At 38.0% G+C, this 24,697-nt stretch overlaps 1 protein-coding gene across 3 annotated transcripts in view; it reads right to left on the bottom strand.

Annotated features, from left to right (window-relative positions):
* Positions 1-24,697, bottom strand: part of DROSHA (drosha ribonuclease III) — a 74,551-nt gene that overhangs the window by 30,368 nt on the left and 19,486 nt on the right. For all 3 annotated transcript variants that reach the window (XM_063326089.1, XM_063326088.1, XM_063326090.1), the window contains 8 exons: positions 23,142-23,213; positions 21,453-21,534; positions 20,090-20,164; positions 16,566-16,735; positions 11,894-12,018; positions 8,060-8,159; positions 4,970-5,077; positions 1,092-1,199 (listed from right to left, as the gene is read on the bottom strand). In XM_063326089.1, coding sequence (XP_063182159.1) covers positions 1,092-1,199; positions 4,970-5,077; positions 8,060-8,159; positions 11,894-12,018; positions 16,566-16,735; positions 20,090-20,164; positions 21,453-21,534; positions 23,142-23,213 — 840 coding nt within the window. The remainder of the gene's footprint in view (positions 1-1,091; positions 1,200-4,969; positions 5,078-8,059; positions 8,160-11,893; positions 12,019-16,565; positions 16,736-20,089; positions 20,165-21,452; positions 21,535-23,141; positions 23,214-24,697) is intronic.

The following is a 24,697-nucleotide window of genomic DNA, read 5'->3' as shown; positions in this document are numbered from 1 at the left end:
ATCCTTTCTCCCCTTTTCAATTGAAATTTGCTTTTTAGTTTGTATGTTTGGTCTCAACACTTTGAGGATTTCCATGACAGTTTTAATATGAAAGATAAAAATAAAAAGGCAGCCTGTGAGCAACAAAATCCTACAAGATGCTTAATGTTTACTGTAACTTTCAGTAGGACCAGCCCTGGAAACCAACTTCTAGAAAACTGAGAAGCTCTGAGAAAAGATTTCTCTATAAGCCTCTGCTTAAAGTAGTTTGGGAGTAAAGTCTCCATTCATATACAGAAACTGCATTTTTTGAACTTAGAGAAAATTCACCTTTCTCAGCTCCAGTCAGGGGAGAGAGGGGCTGCTTACTTCAAGGGGAGATCCTGAACAGAAGTCTCCATTTCCCTTCAATAACTTCAGAAGAAACAGAAGGGGAAAGGGGCCACCATACCAAGAGTCAGCCTTCTGTCTGGAGCTGGATCAATTCCAAACATTCACTTACGTAAACAACTGTTCATACAATACAGATGTATTTAAAACCCATTCTCCTCTCTAGTTCCTGCCTTTCTTTGTAAATGCAAAAGTTTCATCTTGTACTTATAGAAATCGAGAGCTGAACACAAGTTTGGAAATTTCTTTGCACTAGCTATAAATGAAAAATAAAAAGGCAACACTTAAGTTATTACTTTTAGGAACAACAGACTACAAAATGAAGAATCAAGGCATATCAAGAAGAATCAAGGCTTATCTGCAGAATAACGTCATATACTTCATAAATATCTAAAAAAAGAACCTGTAAGGAAATAATAAGTAAGGTACCCAACCGTCTTTTCAGTAAGCATATTTTTGTCTATCTACATATTACAAGCAAATCCAGGCCCACCACTGGAGCAAATGTAGGTGTATGTCTACATGCACAGTCAATGTCTCTCCTTAGAAATCTCTTGGGATGACTAAAACCTTTGAAAGATTTGCACTGCAAATAATCAAGCACTTTCAAGCTGCGGCAACACAGTGCGTTTCTCAAGTTTGTACATCAGGCAGGATTATGGATAAACTCAATAATATTAGGAAGACAAATGAGCAAGTAGTTTATTTTTTGCACGTCTTACCTGCAGCAAGCACCTATCTCGAAAAGTGTAGCCTATCAGTTTGTCCAAATGCATCAAACACTGATGGTAGCGGACGTGGTGGGTGAGGACAGGAAGCATCATTGCATGCTAAAACACAATTACAGTAAGGAAAGGCATTCAACTTCAGTGTACAGAGCACTCAGTTGACTAAGCTATAAATACAAACATTTCCCCTTTGTCACCACACTTGAGCTTTATTGTTTTGGTTTAAATGAGGAAAACAAATAAATAAATAATGGTTTCCCAACCCTCACCAGCAGAGGACTTAATTAAATCACATTTGTCCATCTGCATAATCACAGTGGGGACACAGCCCCACCCAGAATAAATAAATAAATACAGAAAACCAGTCTTCTACTTAAGTATTTTGAATGAATAAAAAAAATGTCTGGTCACCAGCAGCATCAAGTTTCAATAAGCTACGACTGAATACAATGCTATGTGTTTGTACCCTCTCTTTTAACACCCTGCAGTTTTAGGTTGGTACCAAAGAGGAAGACAGACCATTTCCCTCTGCTGCCTCATACCATTAGGGAAGAAGCACTTAATACCACATTAGCCAGCTTTCACCAAACAACAGTAGCTACTTGATTTTCATGCACAGTTGTTAGTGCCTTGCTTCATTTCCTTCTAAGGAAGAAGTAAGGGCTTTTTGAAATGCTGTAGTCTGGCGTTTCCTGGTTAATGTGCTAAAAAATATCATAAAGGTTGCTGTTTGATCATCTAGGAAACAGATGATGTTTTCCTGTTGACGAAAATTTCAATAAAAAATTAACTAATTGTATGTTGCGGCAATGAAACTCTTGCTCTTTCAGTGCTTTAAAGCAGGAATTTTACACTAATATTACTGACTGACTTTGGATGGACCTGGGTTGAAATAAGCAAGTAGTACAGTTTATCAGTACGGTAGTGTGGAGGGAGGCAAGGAAAAAAAGCATACAAAGCAGATGAAGTATAATTTATGGAATAAATGATGTCACGGAGTTCTGCGTGTTACTAAAGAAAGAACACCAGACAATATAAATTGGTGAATGTTACAAGATTGAGAAGTTAAGAATAACCGATGGCAATACTTTAAGTAAAAGACTGAAATTTTTGAAAGCTGAACGCAGAGCTGGAAGGTAATGATGGAAGTAATTACTTAACAGCAAGAAAAAGACTTTTTGGTTCTATGAATGTCAGAAAAAAGAAAAACCACTCCAAGCAAACTGAGTAAGTGTAAGTGAAATTTTATTTTGTTCCCATATCACTCATTTAGAATTTTCTTTGGATAATTTACAAACTAGGGGAACAACCCTCTTATCTCCATATAAACTGCACAGGTGTGTTTCCTATGTCTTCCTTCATCGAAGGAATTAATTACCAAAAAAATCCCCCAAACTTGCTTCATTGCTTCACAGGCCAACTCTGCTTCCCTGCCTGCGTGTTCCACTGCACAGGTCACTGGGCAGAAAGAGTCCCTCAAGCAAGATTTAATATTCTTTATACTTAGGAACCAATACATGTGGCCCTAAGTTTGAGGACTGAAATAGAAAGTTTTAGATTTTTATCGGTTGCAGTGCAGTGAACAAGGAATTGACATCTCCCTGGGAGCACACAGAAGGTCTTTTATTTGACTCCTGCAGTTATATTGACAAAGTGCTGCTTCCGTGGCACTAAACACTTGATTAATTCAATTAATGTGTATCATACTGGATTATAGCTATTTGATGTTTCTGATGTTTTATTTATTTATCTCTTTATAAGAAAATAAAATATCTGCTTTAAAAATTGCATTAGGCTAAAGAATGACTAGTGATTAAAAAAAGTCTCCCGAAATCATATGGCTATAGGAGTTACCCCATAACCTTGGTACTTGCACCTGGTTATAAACATGTGAGTAACTTTTTTTTTTTTTTTTTAAAAAGTGATTTAAACTATGCTGCATGTTCTTTTCTTGCTGCAGCTAACGTGGCAAAGCAGTAACTCTCTCAGATGCCCCCAGCTATCGCCACCATCCCCCAAGCTGACAAACGCTCCTGACCTGAAGCTACTAAGAACCTGGTGAGCTGAAATATTTTGAAATAGATCATTTCTCTCCTCACCCTGAACACTTAATGCAGCTGCTGAGGGCACACCAGCAACAATACAGGCAATGATGGGGGGAAAGGTGTGTGTGTGGGGGTGGTATCTTCACAGCATGGCCCCATCCTGCCAGACTGCATAGCGAGTGCTGCCCAGTTTAGTGGCCAAGCAGTGCACTTCATCTTCTGGATAACTTCAAGAGAGCCGGGCAGAACACAACCATTTTCAATTTTTGGAATATTTCACTCGCCCTTTTTCCTCCCCTTCCAAGCAGTTCATTTCTGACACTGCAAAGACGAGTGCCATTAATGCTACGTGGAACTTAGAGCAACTATAAGCTATCAGAGTGACTTAAAAGAGTTTCAATCTTCTAAACGGCAATGCTTTTAAAAGCATTAATTTTAAATTGCTGCACTTTAGCTCTGCTCACAGAGTTGATTTATGTGTATTTAGTTTTAGTCTTCTTTAATCTGGGAAAAAGCATGTAGCAACAGCAGTAATCTTTCATTTTACAGACATAGTTTGCCTACTCTTGGCCTCTCAAAGAAATCAAATCAAAGGACCTTCATACCAGAACTGGCTGATTTAGATGTTACAGCTGCAGATGGGCACAAAAACGTGAAATAGCTTTACTTTCATCATTCTTTGGTGTTTTGGTGTCCTTCAACAACAAAACGAAATAGAAATATCGAAGAAGACATTAAGAGATGAATCACCGAAGATATGAATAACACAGAACTGCCTCAAAGCTCCTAAATTAGAAATTTACTCTGTTTACTTAACCTGTAAAAACAGATACAGTTCACAACAAAAAATTAGAAAAGGGCTGTAGTTTTCCTCAGCTATGTGAGAAGATACTATTCCACTATTCTCTTTCTTCGACTTCAGAAGCAATAGTAGAATCACAAGAAAGGTCTCAGACAGAAGAAAAGCAATTTTAGTTATTCGCATTCCTCTCCCATTAGAATTTCCCCCTTTGGCCTTACTAGATTTCTAAAATAACAACAGGATTTCTACCTATATCTTTGCTTAGCAACCCCCAGAATTTATACTTTGTACTGTTAAGTTAGTATTAAATTGTAAGCATTTAATTCTTAAATAAGATCTCCAAAACAACAGCTAAAAAAATGATGCAAGTATGCCTCTAGTGTATTTATTTGTCTAACTACTTGAATTCTACAAATACAGTATTATATAGAAATTGCACTTTTTTAATCATGTCACAAAGCTGGTGGCTGTCAACTGCTTCAGGATAGGATCTGGCAGAGATCTGTACCTTGGAGATGTCATGCGTATGAAACAGAGTATCTGAAAGAGACCTTCCTACTGAGGGTCACCTGTTTTCATCCAAAAGTTAGCTGTGGTGGGTTTTTTTCTTTCTTTTCTTTCAAGTAAAAAGGTATTTCTTCATGGTTCACTGTGAAATTGTTTTTTTTTTAAAAATATCTAAATAGAAAAATATATGAAAATAAAAGTATCTATAACCAACCCAACTGATGGATGAAGAAGCTCTTGGAGTTCCACACCAGACTCAACATTCAGCTAACCTCCAGCCTCAAGCTGACCATTCCTAACCCCTCTCAACCAGTGGCAAGAAAACTAAAAAATTGAAATAACTTTTTTTGTGTGTGGAGGAGGTGGACAGGACACTAGAATGGTCACCTAAAGCAAAAGGTCTTATTGAGGCAAACATATCCATTTTCATTTGCCTTCAATCACAGCAAACCCTTGCAAGAGGTAAATGGCAGCTATCAAGAAAGAAAATACATCAGATATCTCTGCGGTTTAGTCACCTGGCAGACGTCAGAGCGTATCCCTGTTTTCCAGAATCCCTGGCTACTCAACTCAACAGTCACTTCGCGTCTCATTGTGTTCTTCTGACGAATTTTCTGCAGTGCTTCCTAGACAAGGAGACAGCGGAACTCCCGTGAGGAACTTTGTACAACAAAGCAGTATCAATGCACACGTCAGCACGTTCACAATACATGTTTAAAGTTAGCTTTCACAAGCAGTTTCTAAGACTAGTCCAAATCTTGTAACTGCCAGCTGAAGACTGTGGTGGATGTGCTGGAGTAGAATGTAGACAGAGGATTTTAGTAGACTGAGAAGAGACCAGAGGCGACTGGATTTTTTTACTGCAAATCAAAGAACAAACCAGCCAAACTGATACATCCAAGATGATACATAAATAAGCAAGTTAAGGTCCTTATAGTGAAAGCACCTTCTTTACCCCTGCGTGCAAAACAGCAAAACATTGAAGCATTCTCCATGAGTACTCCTGGCTTGAAGCATTCAGTAGGAGTGTAACAGTCTAAGCAAAAGAAAGACTTTGTTTTCTGATCTCAGCTACTTTATAATAGTTCCTGTTCATCACTGTCGGTGCTCCTAGTCTGGGAAACGTGTCAGCATTCGCTAGTCCTGGAACTTAGTATGATGAAATCTACCAGTATTATTTCAACTAAAAAAAGTTTTTAAAAATGTCTAATTTGCCTTGACCACTGGCTGCTTGGTGTTGTCTGAACAGTTTATTTGTCTCTAGAAACTATGAAGAGATAGAATCGTTAAAAGATTCTGACAGAATCATTAAAAGAAAGTATTTTCTGTAAAAATGGAGTGAAAGAAACTCAGCTAAAATAAAACACCCCTGGATCAGGATCTCCTGGTTCCAATACTGCAAAGCTTCCGGGATACGCAAGCTTCCCAGACCGCATGCGCTAATGGTAGAGACTCCCTCAGTGCTCTTCCTTCTTCAGAACATGAAACTTTTCAAAGCTGCAACCCATCCTCCCTCTCCTTCTCCTTTTCACTACAGGGCAGTTGCTCAAAGCTGCCTCTTCCCAGCTTCCAGTCTGAAGCCTGTGAGCATCTCTGGGCAGGAACGGGCTCTGTCTTCTGCTCTACAGAGACCCAGAGAGTGGCTCCAAGGGGCACATCTATCCAGATGTGGATTCATCAAACCTCAGAAACCTCAATATAAAGGCACCTAGGGTAGGAGCCTAGTTAGCCCTGGCTCCTTTTATATTCAGCGAAGGGGGATAAATGGCTTAAAAAAATGCATTTCTCTCTCCACTGACTTCAAAGTGAGCCTTCAGGTCCCAATTTATGCACCTGCTGTAAGCGCACCAAGTTAGATTAGAGGACTAAAGCCCCCAGGCATGACCTTGTCACAAATAATAACATCATACAATCTCATAGTAGTAAATGACCGATGGCAGAGGGAACAGAGATGCTTATATCACTGCACTCCTTGTACATTGTCAAAAATTTGCATTTCAAGGCTGCGTCATTGGGTGTTTTCTGAGACTGGTGCTAGAGTGTTTGCTAGACCTAGCTGTGCTTTCAGGCCGACCGGCTCAGAAGCGCTCCAGTCTTACTCACAATATATGATTCATAATCTTCAAAAGCCCACGTACCAGTCAGGTGCAGCCCTACAGCTCCTTCTAAGTTACTGACATCTCCACTGCCAAAATGCATAGGTTATCCTCACATAAAGCTCCATACGCCTCTCTGATGGCAGACAACTACTTGAGAAACCCATTATCCTAGATAATACACTCTAGAAACAAAAATCAGCACACCACAGAGGAAGTGATAAATATCAAAGGAGCATTTTATCTTTTGAAGCAAAACATAATCACTCCCCTACATTCAATCCACTGCAATTTTACAAATAAGTTGTCCATTAGTCCCTAATGAAAAGATGCCCATAAAACAATGGTCTCCCCTTCTGCTTGCTCTGAGTGTAGAAAGCTGTGGCAAACAAAATGTCCTATAGGGACAAAATTTTTTTTTCTTACTACTGTGACACAGTTAAGTAACATTGGGGTTTTTTCCATTTTACATGTAAGTACGCTAAAGGCTTATTTAATATCAGCATAAATAAAATATCAACTAAGACTCTTGCTCATGCAACAGCATACTGTGCTTTGCATAATAATAAAAATCAAAAGCAATGGCAAATATATCAAACATTTACTGCAACCAAAGCTACAGGGAAGACTCAGGAATTGAAATCAATGATCCTCATGGGTCCTTTTCCAGCCCCGGATATTCTACGATTCTAGGAATCATTAGGGTTTCTAATCAATAAATAAAAATACACCACCACTTAATTAAATTCCATCCAGTACCAAAGAAATTAATTTCTCCTCTATGTATTCTTTACCTAAGTTGTCCAATTAAGATTGCCTGGTAGACACGCACCAGCCAAATTCAAAGCTTCAGTCCAAGATCTTAAAAAAAACAGATACCTGAGAGCAGGCTGCTTTAGTCTATATTTAGCTGACTTTATTTTTCTGATTTTAATTCCCAATTGGTTGAGCATCTGCACTTAGGAAATGTTTATTTCTCATCACGTCAGGGGAAAAAAGAGAGAAAAGACAAAAATCCAACAAATATCTCATTTATCATTAAAGATTGATGAAAATAACAACAACCAGATGATTTTGACTCAAACATCTTAACGAATGTCACTAAGACTGCCCAATAAATTACTGTTTAAAACCATGCAAAAGTATGGCAGTTTTTATCTCAAAAGAGAAATGTTTAAAATTATGAGCCAGTTAAAATTGGATTCTGAAATTGAAAGTCCTTCTCTAGCTAATTCTTGAAACCATTAATGGCAAAATCTATAAAGAAGTTATGGTTCTATAATGATAATTTCTGTAATAGGGAAAAAAGTTGCAGAAGTTTGACAACTGAAAAAAGGAAAAAAAACACATCCACTAACAAGCAAAGATAAAAATAAAATCAGTGTTAACAGTCTTAAAAGAAAAATCTTTTGTGAAGGATTTCTGTTGTTTCCATAAACAGGGTGGTCATATGGCTCTATTCCATCCTGAATTACCGTGCACAATTACCAGTCACAGGAAGGCCCAGCATACCTCTCTTTGTGATAATTTCTGTTTATCAGCCTGTTTGACTTTGGGACTATTAGCCAGCAGGTGACGCAGCTTCACGTAACTCTTCCACAGCTTTTGGTACCTAAAGGACAAAAACAGAAAACAAATATTTTGGTCGACACATGTTGCAGTTTCAGTTGGGATACAGCTAACTTTTTTATTAGCAGCAGGTATCGTGCTACTTTTGATAGCGCACTAATGTTTTCAGTGGCTGCTAAGCAGTCAAGGCCTTTTCTGCTCCTCACACCACCCCACCAGTGATCAGGCTGGGGGTGCACAGAAGCTGGGAGGGGACACAGCTGGGACAGCCGACCCCAACTGACCAAAGGGGTATTCCATACCATATGGCATCATGTGCAGTATATAAAGCTGGGGGAAGAAGGAGGAAAGCGGGGACTTTCTGAGTTATGCCATTTGTCCTCCCAAGTAACCATTATGCATGATGGAGCCCTGCTTTCCTGGAGATGGCTGAGCACCTGCCTGCCAACGGGAAGTAGTGAATGAATTCCTTGTTTTGCTTTGCTTGTGTGCACAGCTTTTGCTTTACTTAATAAACTGTCTTTATCTCAACCCACGAGTTCCCTCACTTTTACTCTTCTGATTCTCTTCCCCATCCCAGCTGGGGAGAGCGAGTGAGCATCTGCATGGTCCTGGTTGCCAGCTGGGGTTAAACTACACCAATACAACAAAAGGCTCTCACCATTTGTGCTTATGAACACACCGGCTGCTAATAACGCACCCACATACACACAGATTGTTGACAAGCATCTTTTTGCTCCAGAAAAAACCTCAAAGCATTTTCCAAGAGAGGTGAGGGGTCTCTGCAGATGTTCCAATGGGGTGGACATGGCAGCAGAGAGGAGGGATTAGTGTGCAGTGTGGGGTGAACAGCAAAACTCAGGGCAGGACCCAGGTCTCCTCAATACCCACCCATCCTCTCCAGAGGGCCACCCCTGCATGCTGAAAGGACTTGCCCACAGCATGACATCTCAGTCCAGGCAGGTGAAAACTCCCTCTTCTCCACAGAGTGTACCTATCATTCACTGAAATGCAGTAGTAACCTTTCCCAAGAAGTGCCTGTCCTTTACACTGGCTGAAACATTTCAGTGAAGCACATGAGGAAAAGCTCTAGAAGTCATGAGCAACACAAAAGCCATTCTGAACAGTGAAATATAAGTTTCTTTCCTCATGGGTTTGTGCTGAACGGAAACTGCAAGTCAAGTTTTCTCTGTGGTTAGTACATACATAAGGTTTCTGGTTTTCTTCAACTGTCTAGCCTTTTCATATTTTGGGGATGTCTAATTACACACAAACTTCAATAACAGATCTTTGTCAGTGGGAGTTCCTCTGCAATCTAGCATGGATTTTCACAAAACTTGTAAGAACTTACTCCATTTGTAGCCAATATCCCACTGTTACATTCAGCTGCAACTGATCAACAGGTTCAAAAGTTACTACGGGAGGAGCAACCAAGAGAATCATGACACGGACCTCATGTCCTTCGGAAACAATGCTATCTTCAAAATAGTATCACCTTTGCAGAGTTTTTTCAAGAAAATCCATAAACTGAGACTTCTAACAGGAAGCAGGGAATTGGAGGAAGTTTACATAATGATTTATTTTCTTTTATATTTACATCGTAAAAGAAGATCCTCCTCAGCACCAACTTAGAGCAGTGGTTTCAGGAAGAAGTTACCACACTAGTGGCAAAGCAGTAAACAAAGCAGCAGCTCTTTTACTATTTCTTAATCTTCCCAGTATCCAACACAGTGACAGGCGCACAATCAGATCTTTTCTTATTGGCACTTTTTTCCATAGCTATTTTCCTGCATCACTCTTGAATGTATACTCTGTGCCTCTAGAGATGCTGATAATTTTTGAGTCTATAAACACATCTGAAATGGTCAATCCATGGATTTTTCCTATGCTCTGTTCGCCACATTTATGTAATCTGCAGAATAGCGCATCTACTTCTGACAAATCCCCATCCAGAGAAGAAAAATGAGTTAATGAACAAATCAACGAACCAGGAAACAAACAAATACCATGAGGAGGTTTTAACCCACAACCAAGAACCTGAAACTATGATCTACAATATACGTTTTACTACTAGTATATGAGTGGAACAAGCTCTGTTACTGCAGTTAAGTTTGACAATTAATAAACAGATGACAGTAACAAAAATTCTGTATTTGAACCTCAAAAAGAAAGGACACACTAGAGTAAAATCTTTTCTGGGCATTACTTATTTCACACATATACCACAGTTAAACCTGAGATCCATGACGGCACCACAGAGGTCTTTCACAAAAGTTGCTTTTTAACTCTGATAAAAAGCAGCATGCCTAAATTGAGTAAGCAGCTCTGGGAAAAAAAATGTGGAAATTTTAAAGAAAGTTAAAATAAATAACCATGGGAAGAATAATTTTTGTATCTCTATACTGTTTTCAATGCAAGGTACCAGAACTTTACAAATATTAAGAAATTCAGCATCAAAATAGAAGTGGTTCTTATATTCTTTGGTCTAATTAGTTTCTTTTTATGAATAAGAAAACTAAAAGACAAGGATGATTAAAAGTCATGCTCAAACTCAGAAGAAAATATATTACCTGGATAAGCACTCACTCACTCCACTTCCCACCATATTAAATCTAAAATAGTCAGCAAGGAGTTGTAGAAGAATATGTCTGTCATACATGCACATATCAATGATTGAGCCTCAAAACTGCAGGTGAAATTCAACATCCTTAAAAGACACTGGAGGAAAATGCATGAGGAGAAAGACAACCTTAACTATACATGCAAAAAAGATGGGCTCTATACTGCCTGTCATCATTCAGAACACAGATCTCCAAATCATTGGAAGAGTTCCCTGAAATTATAGGAAATTAAGAAAAGAACTGTGAACAAAAATCCAGCAAGCATTTTTATGCTACTACAGGAAATCCACAGTGAAAAGTATTTCTTGCTTTGCCTGAAGTTCTGATTCCTTCTCCATTCCCTCACTACATTCCTTGCAATCTCTATAAGGATATAAAAAGTATGGAGAATATTAGCATGGACGCAAGAGCTTCCAAGCTAGGAAACAGAATGTAGACTTGATCCTTCAAGTCATAGAAAGGGACAACTAAGTAGAATATGGCAAGTTGCAAGAAACATAAATGTCACGAAGAAAAGCAAACAGAAAATGGCTATTTTCTTCATTATTAGATATAAGACCCGAAGAGCATCTAATTAAACGATGAAGTAGCAGCTCTGACACAAAAGTCAGTCCTTCTTCATATAATGCACAACAGTACTGGGTAAGTGATTACCTGTAATCTTCTGCCTCTCAGTAGCATAAAAAGACTCAAGCAGTGATTTGAGAAATTTAGAAAAGGAAGCTCCGTTAAGGGTTGTTAAACAAAATGGTTTAAATACATCCTCTAACTCACAAGTCCATATGCTACAGACTTTTGGAAGCCTGGGTAAGTATTGCTTCCTCCCTGCCTACCTGTTACACTATTCTCTCTCTAAAATCTCGCAACTGGCCTCTCAGAGATATAACATGGAGCTTGGAGAACCTTTGGTCTGACCTAGAAGAGCTGTTCTCAGGTTGAGAAATTTCATACCGCACGCGCAGATACATTTACTTCAGCAGATCCAGAAAAAGAAGTTACACCTTATATTCTCTAATTTACAAGAGCTAGTGTCCAATGCCACAAGCAGTAAACTTTATATCGGACTCAATTAAGCACATAAACAAGCCCTATTTAAGCCACAGATGATAATAGTAATGAGTTTCTGAACGATAAGACGGAAGGAAAAGCATCTTACTGAGGATCTCCAGCATAACTGAGTTGAGCAGGTCGTATCCCAAAGTGGACAATAATGGGGAAAGTAATTACATCAGGATTGAACTGTTCACGGTCCAGTTGATCGATACGAACCGAGCTGGGTTTCTAGGAGAAAAACAAAATATAACTAATTGACAACAGCTCTACGGAAAATTTATTGCCTCCAGCCAAAACTATCCAGGAACCACAAAGCAGCAATATTCAAAGCTTATTAAAATACACATAAAACTAATCATTAATATTATAATCAATATTTGGCTCTCCCAGCAAAAAAAGGAAGCATTTTTATTTTCATTTTACAACTCAGGAAATTTATCACTTGATTATTTCTGAGAACTTAAAAGAAACTTTCTTTGGTCGAACATCACACAGGAAATAAAATCAGGATTAGCATTCCGGCATCCAAGCTCCCACATGCCTGAGTAGTTTGCTAAGATTAGGTTACCTCTCTAATTTTAGTTCTGTTCCTGATTTCCCAATGCAAGTGAAGCCATTATTAGATCCATTCAACCACACTGAATAAATAGCATTAAAAAACCTGTCATGCTACTCTTAGAAAAGGCTGCTAGGCTGATGTGTACAATGAGGAAGAGTCTTCTATAATGAGGAGACTTTCGTCCTTTTTACACTTCAAAACAGAAGTTCTTTTTATAGTTAAAAAGGACAGCGTAGAAGTAGACGACTTTTGCTTCACCTCCAAAAACGCGGAAAATGAGTAATTGCACATCACTGTAGACGACATGCTGCTTACATAGCTCTCGATCACTTAGCTAACATATTTAAAAACTCAGTTGAAGGTGCACAGTTTGTCTCCGAGTAAACATTTTCTCCATCAGCTGGCAAGCTGCTTTGTCATGCGCTTGCTTACTCCCCACTTTGCAATCAGCTGGATGAGGCCAATATTTTCTGCTTGTCTAAGGTTTCAGAAAAAGGGCATTATTTCCAGTTACCTGCATCTCAAAACTTCTAATTTAGCATTGTGAATTTCTAAAAGGTGAGTTTCAGAGTTACAGCTCCCACCATTCTCTTCACAAAACAACAAAAACTGTGTCAAGAACAAAGATTTCGCCCTTCAAACCACCTTGGTAGAACTGCTCACAGGAATAATTTTCTGCATGGATAAGCAAAGCCAATTCTAGAAATAAAAGTAAGCCTCATCAGGTGGCCACACTTCCAATCTATTCTACAAAAACAGAAACTTACTTAAAACTTTGACGTTCAGACATCGAAATATTTTCCAAGGGAAAAATGCTTATCAGCTTCCCTTTGGACATGATGACGGAACATAAAGTTACATCACCCCAACCAGAAACAGAGAAAAATAAAAAAATTTAAGTTAGTTGGCACATGCTGCCAAGTTAAAAAACAAAAAAAAACCCAAAAAAAACGTTTTCCCCACAGCACTTCCAACAAAAAGGGATTAGGACAACAAAATCTAATGAAAAACATGGGGAGAATTTGTAGCAGACAGAATGTTCTCTAAACCAGAGCTTAAAGTCCTGAAATTTAAGTTTATCTGTGTTTGTGGGGTTTGCACAAAGCCAATTTGAAAAGGTTTTATCTTCACAAAAGTTGTTCATTGGCTCTTCCCCCTCTCAACATTCAAAATGAGGAACTTCTCCCATCCCTGCCCCGCCCCGCCGCCCCCCCGCAAAAAAGCAGCCTTGCTACACAACAGCTCCTCTGAGAACCAAGGTGGCAAAACATGATTAACAGAATACAACACAATAATTATACTGAATACACCAATTATAATCAGTAAATTAAAAGAAAAATACAGATAACATTTTCCTATTCAAATGTTTCACGTTTTAGACACTTAAATAGAAATAATCTGGTCTTCAAAAGTGTGAAAGGGAGAAGAGCTTTCAATACACCTATAGCGGCACCTGCGTGAAACGTGCGGCCCCGTGATCACTCAAAACCAGACTCTTTCCCCTTATTTGTATGCCACTGCCTTGGAGTTTTGTCACTCAGTTACACAGCTGTTCACAGACACCTGATAACAACCCGGACAAAAGAACTCCTTGGTTAAGACTTAATCACAGTTGTTCCTCCGCTGATGATTATGACAGCAAAATAGTGAGGGGATGCTTTTTTCCTTCAGCAGGGTGAACACTACCTTCCTCTCTGGTGCTGTTTCTGAAGGTTACATGAACAAACAGCACCACACAGAAACGTACAGTATAAATTGCGCACCGGCAGACGAGACGTAAGCAAATTAAATGTTATTCTTCCAGATTTTTATCCCTGCGTTCTTTTAAAAGTGCTGTGAGAGACCATCTAATAATCACAAGCTTGCTTTTAACAGTCTCATCAAAACCAAAGAAATTCTAATAGAAGAAGCCCCATTATCTTTGTTTCTTACTCCATTCCTCATCAGTCAAGGCTTTGCTGATATTAGAAGACAGGATGAGACTGCATGCAGATGTAGCACAAAAATATGTTAAAATACATATGTATTTGTAGTAGTGAGAAAAGCAGCAATATTTTAGAAAAAGTGAAGTATTAAAGGATTAAAATTTGTGAAACTTTAAGTCCATTCCAACACAAAGTTTCATTGAACTAATGAAACACCATGAATAAATTAAATGGTTTTAAATAAAGCTGAACTACTGTTAGTTTTTTAAGTAAACAGGATTTATATGCCTATCAAATTTTTTTCTCTTCTCCATCATGCATATATACACCTCACTTTAAAACAAAAAAAATACATATATAAAACCTACATCTGCTCACAAGAATTATTATTTCTGAAGTGATGTTGTGGAGGAAGGCAGCAAAACAAAATTTAGTGGTGTTTTACTTTGTTGTGTCAAGTGGATAGAATTGAATTGAAGAGCTGTCATTTTCTAAAGCAGTTTCACATTGTCTCAACAACAGAACTGTTTTATCTTTTAACGTCGTAAAATGCATAGAAAATACTTTCATATTCTATTTTTCACTCGCTTTCATACTCAATAGGATATGCTGCAATGGACAGAAAAAATCCACAAACTAAGAAAAAAGTCATTGCAACCTTCTTGGGAGAAAAATCATGTTCTAATGATGGCATTATAACATGACAATGTTTCAAAGTGCTGTAGATTTCTTTTGTGCTTACATATTTTGATGTCCACATACATCACTAAAAGACATTGTCTTGTAGAATGCAAAGTCTGTCAGTAAAAATCACACAAAATCTCAAAATTAACGCTACCACTCACAAACCGCACTGCCTTGTACATACAGACAGTTACCATTCAGAGGCACAAGGAAGGAGCATATACGCGTTGCTTCACGCTAAACAAAAAAGCAAGTTTTCAGCTAGCTGAAATCAGCATATCTTCAGCAAAACCACTGAAGTTATGTCAGTGTATACCATTCAGATGCTGACGACTTGTGCAGTAGCACGTACCTTGCATCACAGAAACCACAGGCAATGTTAAGTGAAACAGCTAAGACTAACAATTTCTATTATGAGATTCTGGTTTAACACTCAATTTTAACCAGCTCAGGTAGAATTTTACATAGTGACAGTTCACATGTATTCTGTATTTCGTGTTCCTACAGATGATTTTATTTTCCTTTAGGTCTAGAAAGTTTTAACGAGAACGAAAACACTCAGAATGAAAACAAGGGAAAAATAAATTATCTTGCCCAGTTACGATTAGCTTATGAAGTAGTTTACTAAATGTGATGCTGCCATACTTAAAAATATGAAATTGAAAAATATACTTAGGAAGTCACCTTGGCTGCAGTTTGGGGACAGGTTTTTCAGTTAGCAAACTAAATTTCCCCTTTAGGCATGATACCAAGTCACACTTTTTCTGGAGAAGCTAAGAAGCTGAGCTATGAGCAAAGGAGGAAAATTAAGTCAGAGAAAGAAAGGTATTACAACTGAGAAAACTGCATGGCAGTCTAAAAGATCAGGTCCAAAATATGGAGCTGCAGCTTTTTGTGGACATCATCTATTCTTATGACCCACATTTCTTAAGTGTGAAATTCAGAAAAATGGGCTAAATTCACATAAACACTGGAGTTGAAAGGAGCTGTGTTCAGAGAACACATGCTTTAAAATAATAATTGTTCCAAAAATAATAAGGCCATAGGGGTTTCAAGACTGGCACTGAAAGTTAATGGATGCATTCATTAACGTACACAAAATTCCTCAGTGTGAGTGAGTGCAACATAGAAGCAACGTGGAAAAAAACAAATACGCAGAAAACACCTTCTCCGTATTTAGGGCAGAATCTGGATAGAGCACTTCAAATAGACCTAGGGGGTCAAAAGAGGAAGATGAATGAAAACAGCGAATAGTTACTAATTCTCTGTTCCTGTGTCAGGGAAAAGAGAATTATATTGTGCACATAAAGACTGTCTGAAAAAATAAGAAAGCAGAGGAGAAAACTGCTGTTTCACACACATAAAATATTGCCATTCCTTTTAACGCACACATTGAAACAGTGCTCATCTGGAAACCTGCCCTTCAAGTAGAACAGCAGGGGGTGCAATTCTTCCCAGGGCTGGAACAGGTCAATGAACTGTTCCTACAGTCATCTCCACTGTCACTAGTCATCTTTTCCCTTTCCAATTCAGCCTGTAGCAGATTCTCTGAAACAAGACATGTACATGTCATTGGGTTGTTCATAAATCAGAATTATTTGCTCTACCATGCCAGGGCTGGTAACAATCATCCCTTTGCATTCTTCTGCATATTTCTGCCATTCCAGTTCTTCCCACTGAAGCATGTTGGCGATCTCCTCTTCAGGCACCAGAGCTTTATTGCATCGTAACAAGTAGAGAAGAATCTGATGCATTGAGAGTACTTCTTTTCCTCCATCTTAAAAACATGAATAAATAAATAAAACACATTTCAGATATTCACTCCTAAGCATGAGCAAAAGAGAAAATATGGAGAACACATATAATATTTGGAAGAGCAAAATAGAATGCAAAATGCTTAAGCGACTTGACAAATATGAAGGCAAATGTTTTATTGATGAATACGGCACATGCATAAACACTGCTAAACTGGAAGCAATAATGGTAATGGTAGCAAGAGGAACAGTTTCATCATACTGTAAAGCTGAAGTTTCTAACTTGCTTGAAAAAGCTTTAAAATAAGTAGGCAGAACAATCAGTTACATTGTCCAGTTATGTCTTCCTTTTCACACTTTTATCACTCTTTTAACAACGGTAGTTGAAAAGCCTGTAGGCATTTATGCAGCTTTTTTAAAGAACACTCAAAATTTTACGGGATACTTCTGGATGAATGTAGCAAGTTATCCTTGCATTTTAAGCTCATCTGTAGTGCTTACCTGCCGTACCTCCAATAATGAAGGCTAAATAGCCTCATACTGTTCTCTGTCACTAAATGAATTAAGGGCACATGAAAACTGCTAAATACTTCTGAGACCCCAGAAAACATGCACAGCAAAGGCTGTTTGTAACAAAGGAGGATGGTATAATAAACATCTGACTGGCTCCAGGTAGCCAGTTACAGATGTGAAGATGCAAACAGGAAAGACGAGTGAGTGATGGTCCTGACAGACCACCACTCAGAAGACACCAACTATTCAATTTCACTGTGTCTGCTCACATGAGTAAAAAGATAGACACGTTACTACAGCGCTTCAATTTTGACACACATCTCTCTGACCCCCTCCTTCAGCAATAGGGTGTTAATTTGTAGGTATGGAGGCACCTTCAAGTTTCCTCCCCACAGAGCACAAATGTTTATTTCCCCTCCGCAGCAAGCAGAAGCAATCTGGTCCTGCCACTGAGTGCACTCTCTCTATCACTACACACACCAAAAAAAAAGGAGTGGAGAAAAACCAGAAATCAAGTCTTAGAGCAATATGGAGGATGATGCCACCGCACAAGGAATGTCATCCCAGGCACACAGGAAAAGTCTTGCAGAACTGCTGCGGAACAGCAGTGTTGCATAAGATTATGTCCTCTGCAAGACATGCACATGCGAGGCAATACGTGCTTCTCTTACTTAGCCTCTTAGAACAATTAACCTCATTCAAACTCCAAGAGGGAATCTTAAATGGGGAAAATACACCCCAAACCTCACTGGAAACAGAGAATACTTCTAAATAGCTATAGGGGCAGATTATTCAATGTGCAAAGTTTTCCTTCAAATTAAAGGGGGACTCAGTTTGTCAACAAGTAGATTATACTGTTACGCAAGAGGTAGCCCACGTCCAACAATCCCTGAAAAAAAGAAGCGTAGCCTTACTCGCTGAAGACCATGTACTAGGAGGGTACAGGTTGCTACAGGTAGCTGTGCTAAACAGTAGTTAGAGACCTGACCTTCCCTGGGTCAGAACACGCAGTACTTGGGACCTCAAATGTTTTTCTAGTCTTTTACTCTCTTAATATATTTATCATCATATAAAACTATGACAATTAATACAATGCAGCAACTCTCCCGGCATGCTATGCATCTCCGGCACTCAGTAAATCCGGTATGATGAGCTCAAAGCTTAGAGCTACCCCAAGGCCTGTCTCTAAGTAATCCATGTAGAAAACCTGACATCCCAAACCTCATCTTTTTAAACTATGTTAGAGAAATAAGAAAGAAAGAAAAGTAGAGGAGATAGGAAATCAGCAATTAATTTCTATCTTTAAAGAGACAGCTGATGGATGTGTGGAGCCCTGTTGACCAATATATCTTCTTTGATTAGACAGAGATAAATAATGTTCTGCAAACATACCTGAAGGAAACAGATTCCCACTCTCTGGAAATTAAAAATCTCCAAGGATATCTCAAAAAATAATCAATACAAAATGCAAACTTGATTAAAAAACACCTGTCATAAAGATGCTAAAAGGCAACTATATATGCAGAAATATCAGGAAAAAGACATTTTTATAAAGAGTTAGAAAGCAGGGAACCTTAAGGAGGAAGCACACAGGAAAACATGTTTATAGAGACTTATCTCTCCCTATCAGTAAACAATCCAACAGCACAGAAAGAGATGACTTCTAAACTAAAAGGAAAAAAAATCAGAATACAAAAACCCCAAACTAACAGGAAAACACCTTCAAGCTGCACAAACCAGGCAGGTCAAACTTGTTGTCATTTTGTGACGAGGTCAAGTTAATCAGCCACATGTGGCTTGATGGCTTATTTTGTAAATTGCTTCAGCAGAACCAAATCAATGTTTGCTAGCAAGCCTCAGAGCTCTGCTTCTGATTGAACAAGTGTTGTGTATCCAGGAAGGAACAACAATTAGAAATATAGTCATCTAGCCATCAGCACTCTCCACAGTAATGAGCCAAACCTCATTTAGTTACAGCTATAATTAATATCCCAACTAAGTTTCAAAGCCCAGAGCAGAGAGCACCTCCAGGCCACTGCCCTCTTGATGAAGATTGTTCCATGTCTCATCTGCACCCTCAGACCAGCAGCTGAAATGCATCCTCCTGTCCACACAACCCTTCTGGAGCAATCACTGGCAGGATCTCAGCAGGACACATTTTCAATGGAGCCATGACATTTATATCAACTGAAAGTCTGTCCTAGTATCTTAGGACGTGTTAAATGCCTGTGTAAGCTGTTCACTCAAAAGGAGCATAACGCTCCAGACTGAAGCTTGTCCTTGGCTGGCAGGCTAGGGCTGAACTGCATTGCAATGGTGTTTCTTTGTCTTTCAGCCTTTGCTGCAAGGTCTAAGCTTGCATTAGGGTAAAGAAAGAAACAATCAGAACAACATGTGCTCAGGGGTGCCAATCATGCCGACCCTCAAAATTGCACATCAATAATTTTAATATAATCACACAGTATCCTGAAGAGCAGAGAGGACATTAAATGCAGTTTCACATGTGAGATCAGGTAATAGCACACCTCAAATGCCACAGCTCCATCACAGGGCAGGACAGGGATGACCCAGCGCTATCTAAAATCACCACGACAGAGACAAAAGCTGGAAGCGGGAGTTGGCCTGCCCATCTGAATCTCAGTTCTGAGTAAACCATCCCTGCTGCCAGCAAGCACTGCCAGTTTCAGATCGAAGTACCAGATCTCTACCCTGACTGAACCATTTGATTTGCAATAACTTTTTCTGTAGATTTTTATTTTTGGGGGGTGCGTGGTTTTTTGAGGGTTTGTTGGTTGGGGTTTTTTTTGTTTTTTTTTTTTTTTTTTTAGATCTAATTCCATAAAGGTACATAATATATACATTACCTGGAAGAAATCTCACAAATCGAGGCATGAAGTGAAATCTGGGACAGCAAATAGAATCATTTTCAAGTGAAGGACCTTAAATATGAAAAAAATACGAAAAAGTTATGAACAGCAACATATTTGCAAAAGAAGAAAAAAAAGAATGTAACCCTGCGGCAGATGAAATCAAAGAACGGTGATTACATTTGCGGGGGCCTAAGTTTCACTGGAAAAAATAACAAAATGCACAGCAGAGAGGAACAGAGTAACAACTTCTAGTGAAAGCTTTCACATGGACAATTTCAAAGAAAGCTACAATAACTTAAAAATAAAAAGAATCTAACAAAAACATAGTAGTTTTATTTAAAACAGTGACACAGGAAAAAAAAATTAAATTAATTCACTGAAGACTTACAGACACTAGTTTATTAGTCCCTCCCAATTAGTGGGGTGTCTTTTGGTTACAATAACAATCATAGCAAGGAAATTTCCATGATACTGTTTTGTGGTTTTTTCATTTCCTATTTAATCATCCAAAGCTTTGTGTGAAAATAAAAACAAAACCAGTAAGTACCTGGTGTTAAAAATGAACGAACAATCAGAACCAGTGGTACAAAAGACAACACTGATATCAGAATACAATTAGTATCAAACCAAAGAAGGCTCAACAAAATATATGAAACCTCTATGCCCCTCTGTTTAACTGCAGTAAGTGCAGAGTGCATCTTCATGGACAAAGTCAAGACACCAAAGCACACCCACAATTCTGAAATCAAATTCCTTTGACATTCTCAGTTTTCTTTTAGACCAACGGAAGGATCATCCCTGAAATTCTCCTTTGTCACAGTCTTCACAGAAACATATACTTTCATCTTTTCAAGTCAAAAGCATTCAGCTATAATGATACGTTATCCTCTATGGCTGTCTGTATGACACTGCTTTGTAAGTTGACTGTAGAGAAATACTGTATGAGTAACTTGTTTGTTAGCTTGTAAAAAACAGAGAGAATAGTTTACCTGACACCTTGGCTTTCAAAATACTGTGCACACGATACTGTGCAATATTAAACATACAATGTTTACTGTCTGACTAAAAAGAACTTTGGGATTAAGGAAGAAATTTAGTTTATCTGCAAGAATACAGTGCCAAGTTTGTGCATTTTAATTGCTATAGACCACACTAATGAACTCTAATATATATCATCTTCTTGAAGAAGAAAGTGGAAGCTTGTCCCTCTCACATAAACAATCATTTGACTTTGTTCTAAGGCCCCTCTCCACTTCCTTCTTTTTAAACTGAAGAACATAACAAAATAGAGTCCTGTTTACGAAAGCTACAACTAATTGAGGTTTTGTATGGGTTTTTTCCCCTAAATAAAAATTACCTTTAAGATTCCAATCATAGAGCTCCAAAATATCTTTGAATAGATATGAAGAGAACAGCTCAAGACCTCTCACACAAAAATTCTGGGGAAAGAAAAAAATAATCTCAAATTATAATAATATATTAGTATAATTCAAATAATGCCAGTCACAGATATTTAAATAAAACAATGAAAAAACACAGTGTCTCATAGCTGCCAACTGCTAGACACTGGGCTTTGGAAACAGTATTTACGTATCTGTAATCATCTACTGTAACATAACACTATGATCCCCTTCACAAGGCATTGTCACAAAAGCATTGTCATGAAACCATTGTAACGAAGACTCTTTAGTCAATGTCCAAACCAATGCTATAGAAAGAAATTATGAATCTGCGAAAATTAATTCACCACGCACTAAAACCCTTTCACCTGAGCACGCTAAGCAGATGACATATTTCTGAGAAGGATCATGTTCATAATTCAGTTTTTCCTACATGTTCATATTGAAAGTTTATAAATCACCATCTGTGATATCATGATCACTTCCATAGCAACATATCAGTACAATGCAAATTGAGGATTTTGACCTCAAGAGCCAACAGGAAAGGAGAGGAGAAAAAAAAAAAAGAAAAAAAATAAAGAATGAGATTCTTCTCATCAAGTGGGGAAGTAGCTCCTCCAAAGAGCTTTTGTTTAGAAATGAAGGAACTTAAAAAGCCTTCCTTAACAAACAACATCAGGCCAGGCTGATATAAATTGCATGTATATGATACCAGCCATAAATTCCAAACCCAGCAAGACAATCTCTTTCACAAGAATGCATTAGGAAAGATGATCTCCAAATAGTGCTGTAGCCAATTGCTGTAGTCAATTGACCAGGAGTCCAAAAAAAGGTCAGATTCTCTACTGTGCTTGGTGGCCATTTGTTGTTTTAGAACAAGATTTGGAGACAACACAGCAGATTCAGTAACAAGAAATGAATTGCTTTGATCACATTAATCTTGCTGAGGAATTTCAGAGCTCTTGCTCATATTCAGATGCTGTTGAGCAACGAAAAGAGAGATAACTAGAAAGAAAAATGTAAATATATGTGACTAAATTAAGCACTGATCCTATCTTTGTAGTTAATATGCAGGGGTGTTTCTGTACCTACAAATGCTGTTCCACTGCAGCAATTTACTTCACAAACTGGCTTCACCAGGGATTAATTTGTAATAAAAAAAAAAGATTATGAACTGAATGTGCTTTGTTTGTTCCACCGGAAATTTGTTTTGGCAACAGCTTATATTAAGTACTGATAAGCAATCTTCAGAGCTTCAAACTCATGATTAAGTTTCAGCTCTGCCATTGACTTATGGGGTCCTGGCAAACCAGCACCTCCATATGCCGCATTTTTGTCATCCGTAAAAGGAGGATAATGCCTAACTCAGCTTCCAGATAAGAGTACCTGACATATATTGTATATAACTTAAAATGAAAAGAAGCTATGGATATAAGCACTTCTTACTATTTGATTTTAATATATGATAGCCTAGGTAGATGGATTTATGCTAGTACCTCTAAGTGCAAGTTCCTTTTCAGACATTTGTTCAGAACACGGACTGTCTCCAAGAGATTTCACAAGACGGGATTCTGAAGAGTTTAATCCATTAAGCATATCAACAACACATAACCCACTCTGACTTTTTGACTAATTATCCTTCTTACCTCAGGCATCATCTCCTCAATAAAATGAATTGTATAGTCAATGTTAAATCTGATTACTTTACATAGAGGAATCTGGAAGGAAAATAGAAATTCAGCATGAAAAACTATACAGCATCAAATGTATAGTTAATACAATTTTGTATGCAAAGGTATTACTGTCTGCTGAAAAGGGCACTTAGTAAAACAGCTGCGCTGGGGGATCATGCAAAGAAAGGAACAGAAGCACGTGCAAGAAAAGTAACAGTTCAACATCCACCTCCATAATAACACAGGGCTGACAGGAGGGATGGTAAAGGAAGATTAAATAATGCCATCTACTGGAGATGAAATTTTGCTTAGAAGAAAATGCTCAGCTCAGTAAACCCGTGTCTTCTCTCACCTGCATATTTGGAAGTGAATTTATTGTTGGTGACACAACATGTCAGATTGATACAGTGACCTGAAGGCCAGGTGTTTTTAGCACACTGCCAATTCTGTTAGCTATACAGTCTTAAAATACGGCTTTAAGTCACAGCAACACAAGAACTTCGGGATAAATTTATAGGTTTGTACTAATTTCATCCAATCGATATTCTCAGAAGTTCACTGAACTAACTAGTAAGACAAACATCTAATTCCTTTTTTTCACCTTTGAAAAAAGGTTCCTTTATTTGCAAAGTCTGTGGACTGCTAAAGGTGTTTGCTTTTTAAATGGAATCTTTTAAAGCAGAAATGCTAAATTTCTAAAAGACTACAGAAATATCTAACTCTATCCTACATATTTACAGCTCTTAGTAAGTTTTACTGTTCACCGGCCTTGCAAACATTAAAGTATTGTAGAACAATTCAATGGTCTGTAAAAGTGAAGCAACCCAAGGTTATTTTGCACTGATAAACATACAAATAAATATCTGAACGGTGCTGGGTTTGCACTGAAACTAATGGACTTAACAGAGGTGCAATATTCTGCTTGCATCTTCTTGCAGCCCACTGTCAAACTTTGACTATATTGTCTACAAAAATCTGTTGATATCTGCATGATAAACCAAGGAGTTACCCCAAACGACCAAACCAAAAATTTAATTTAATAGGATTTGATACAATATTAAATGTGAATACAAAAATAAAAAAACCTTGAAAGTCAAATGTCCCATTTAGAATTCGAGGACAGGAAAACCTGTCAATTTTAAATCAGCTGGGCTTTTTTTAAAAAAAAATAAAAATACACGGAGTGTTTGCTTACTTTCTAACATCTAAGTTCAACCAGGAGAGGATATTCTGATTCAGAAACTCAGTAGCCTGGGGTATTTTTCTTTGCACTGAATGGAAAATGGATGCTTTAGAGAAGTGACCATGACCAAAATCTCCCCGAATTAGAGTTCCACATAAACAAGCAAATACATAGCAAAGGAACATGCAGTTGGTACTATAAAATTGTTTTGGTAGTTATTTAAGAAAATTATAATTTCACTTATGACTGTACTAACCATTTTCCCCAATATCTGACTGGCTCAATTAGTACTGGGTAATAGTAATAATAGTTGTAAGACTTCTAACAGCGGCTAAAGCTAAGACTT

This window comes from Chroicocephalus ridibundus, chromosome 2 (assembly GCF_963924245.1).
Source record: "Chroicocephalus ridibundus chromosome 2, bChrRid1.1, whole genome shotgun sequence".
Classification (NCBI taxonomy): Eukaryota; Metazoa; Chordata; class Aves; order Charadriiformes; family Laridae; genus Chroicocephalus; species Chroicocephalus ridibundus.
This window is presented reverse-complemented; position numbering and strand designations above follow the sequence as displayed.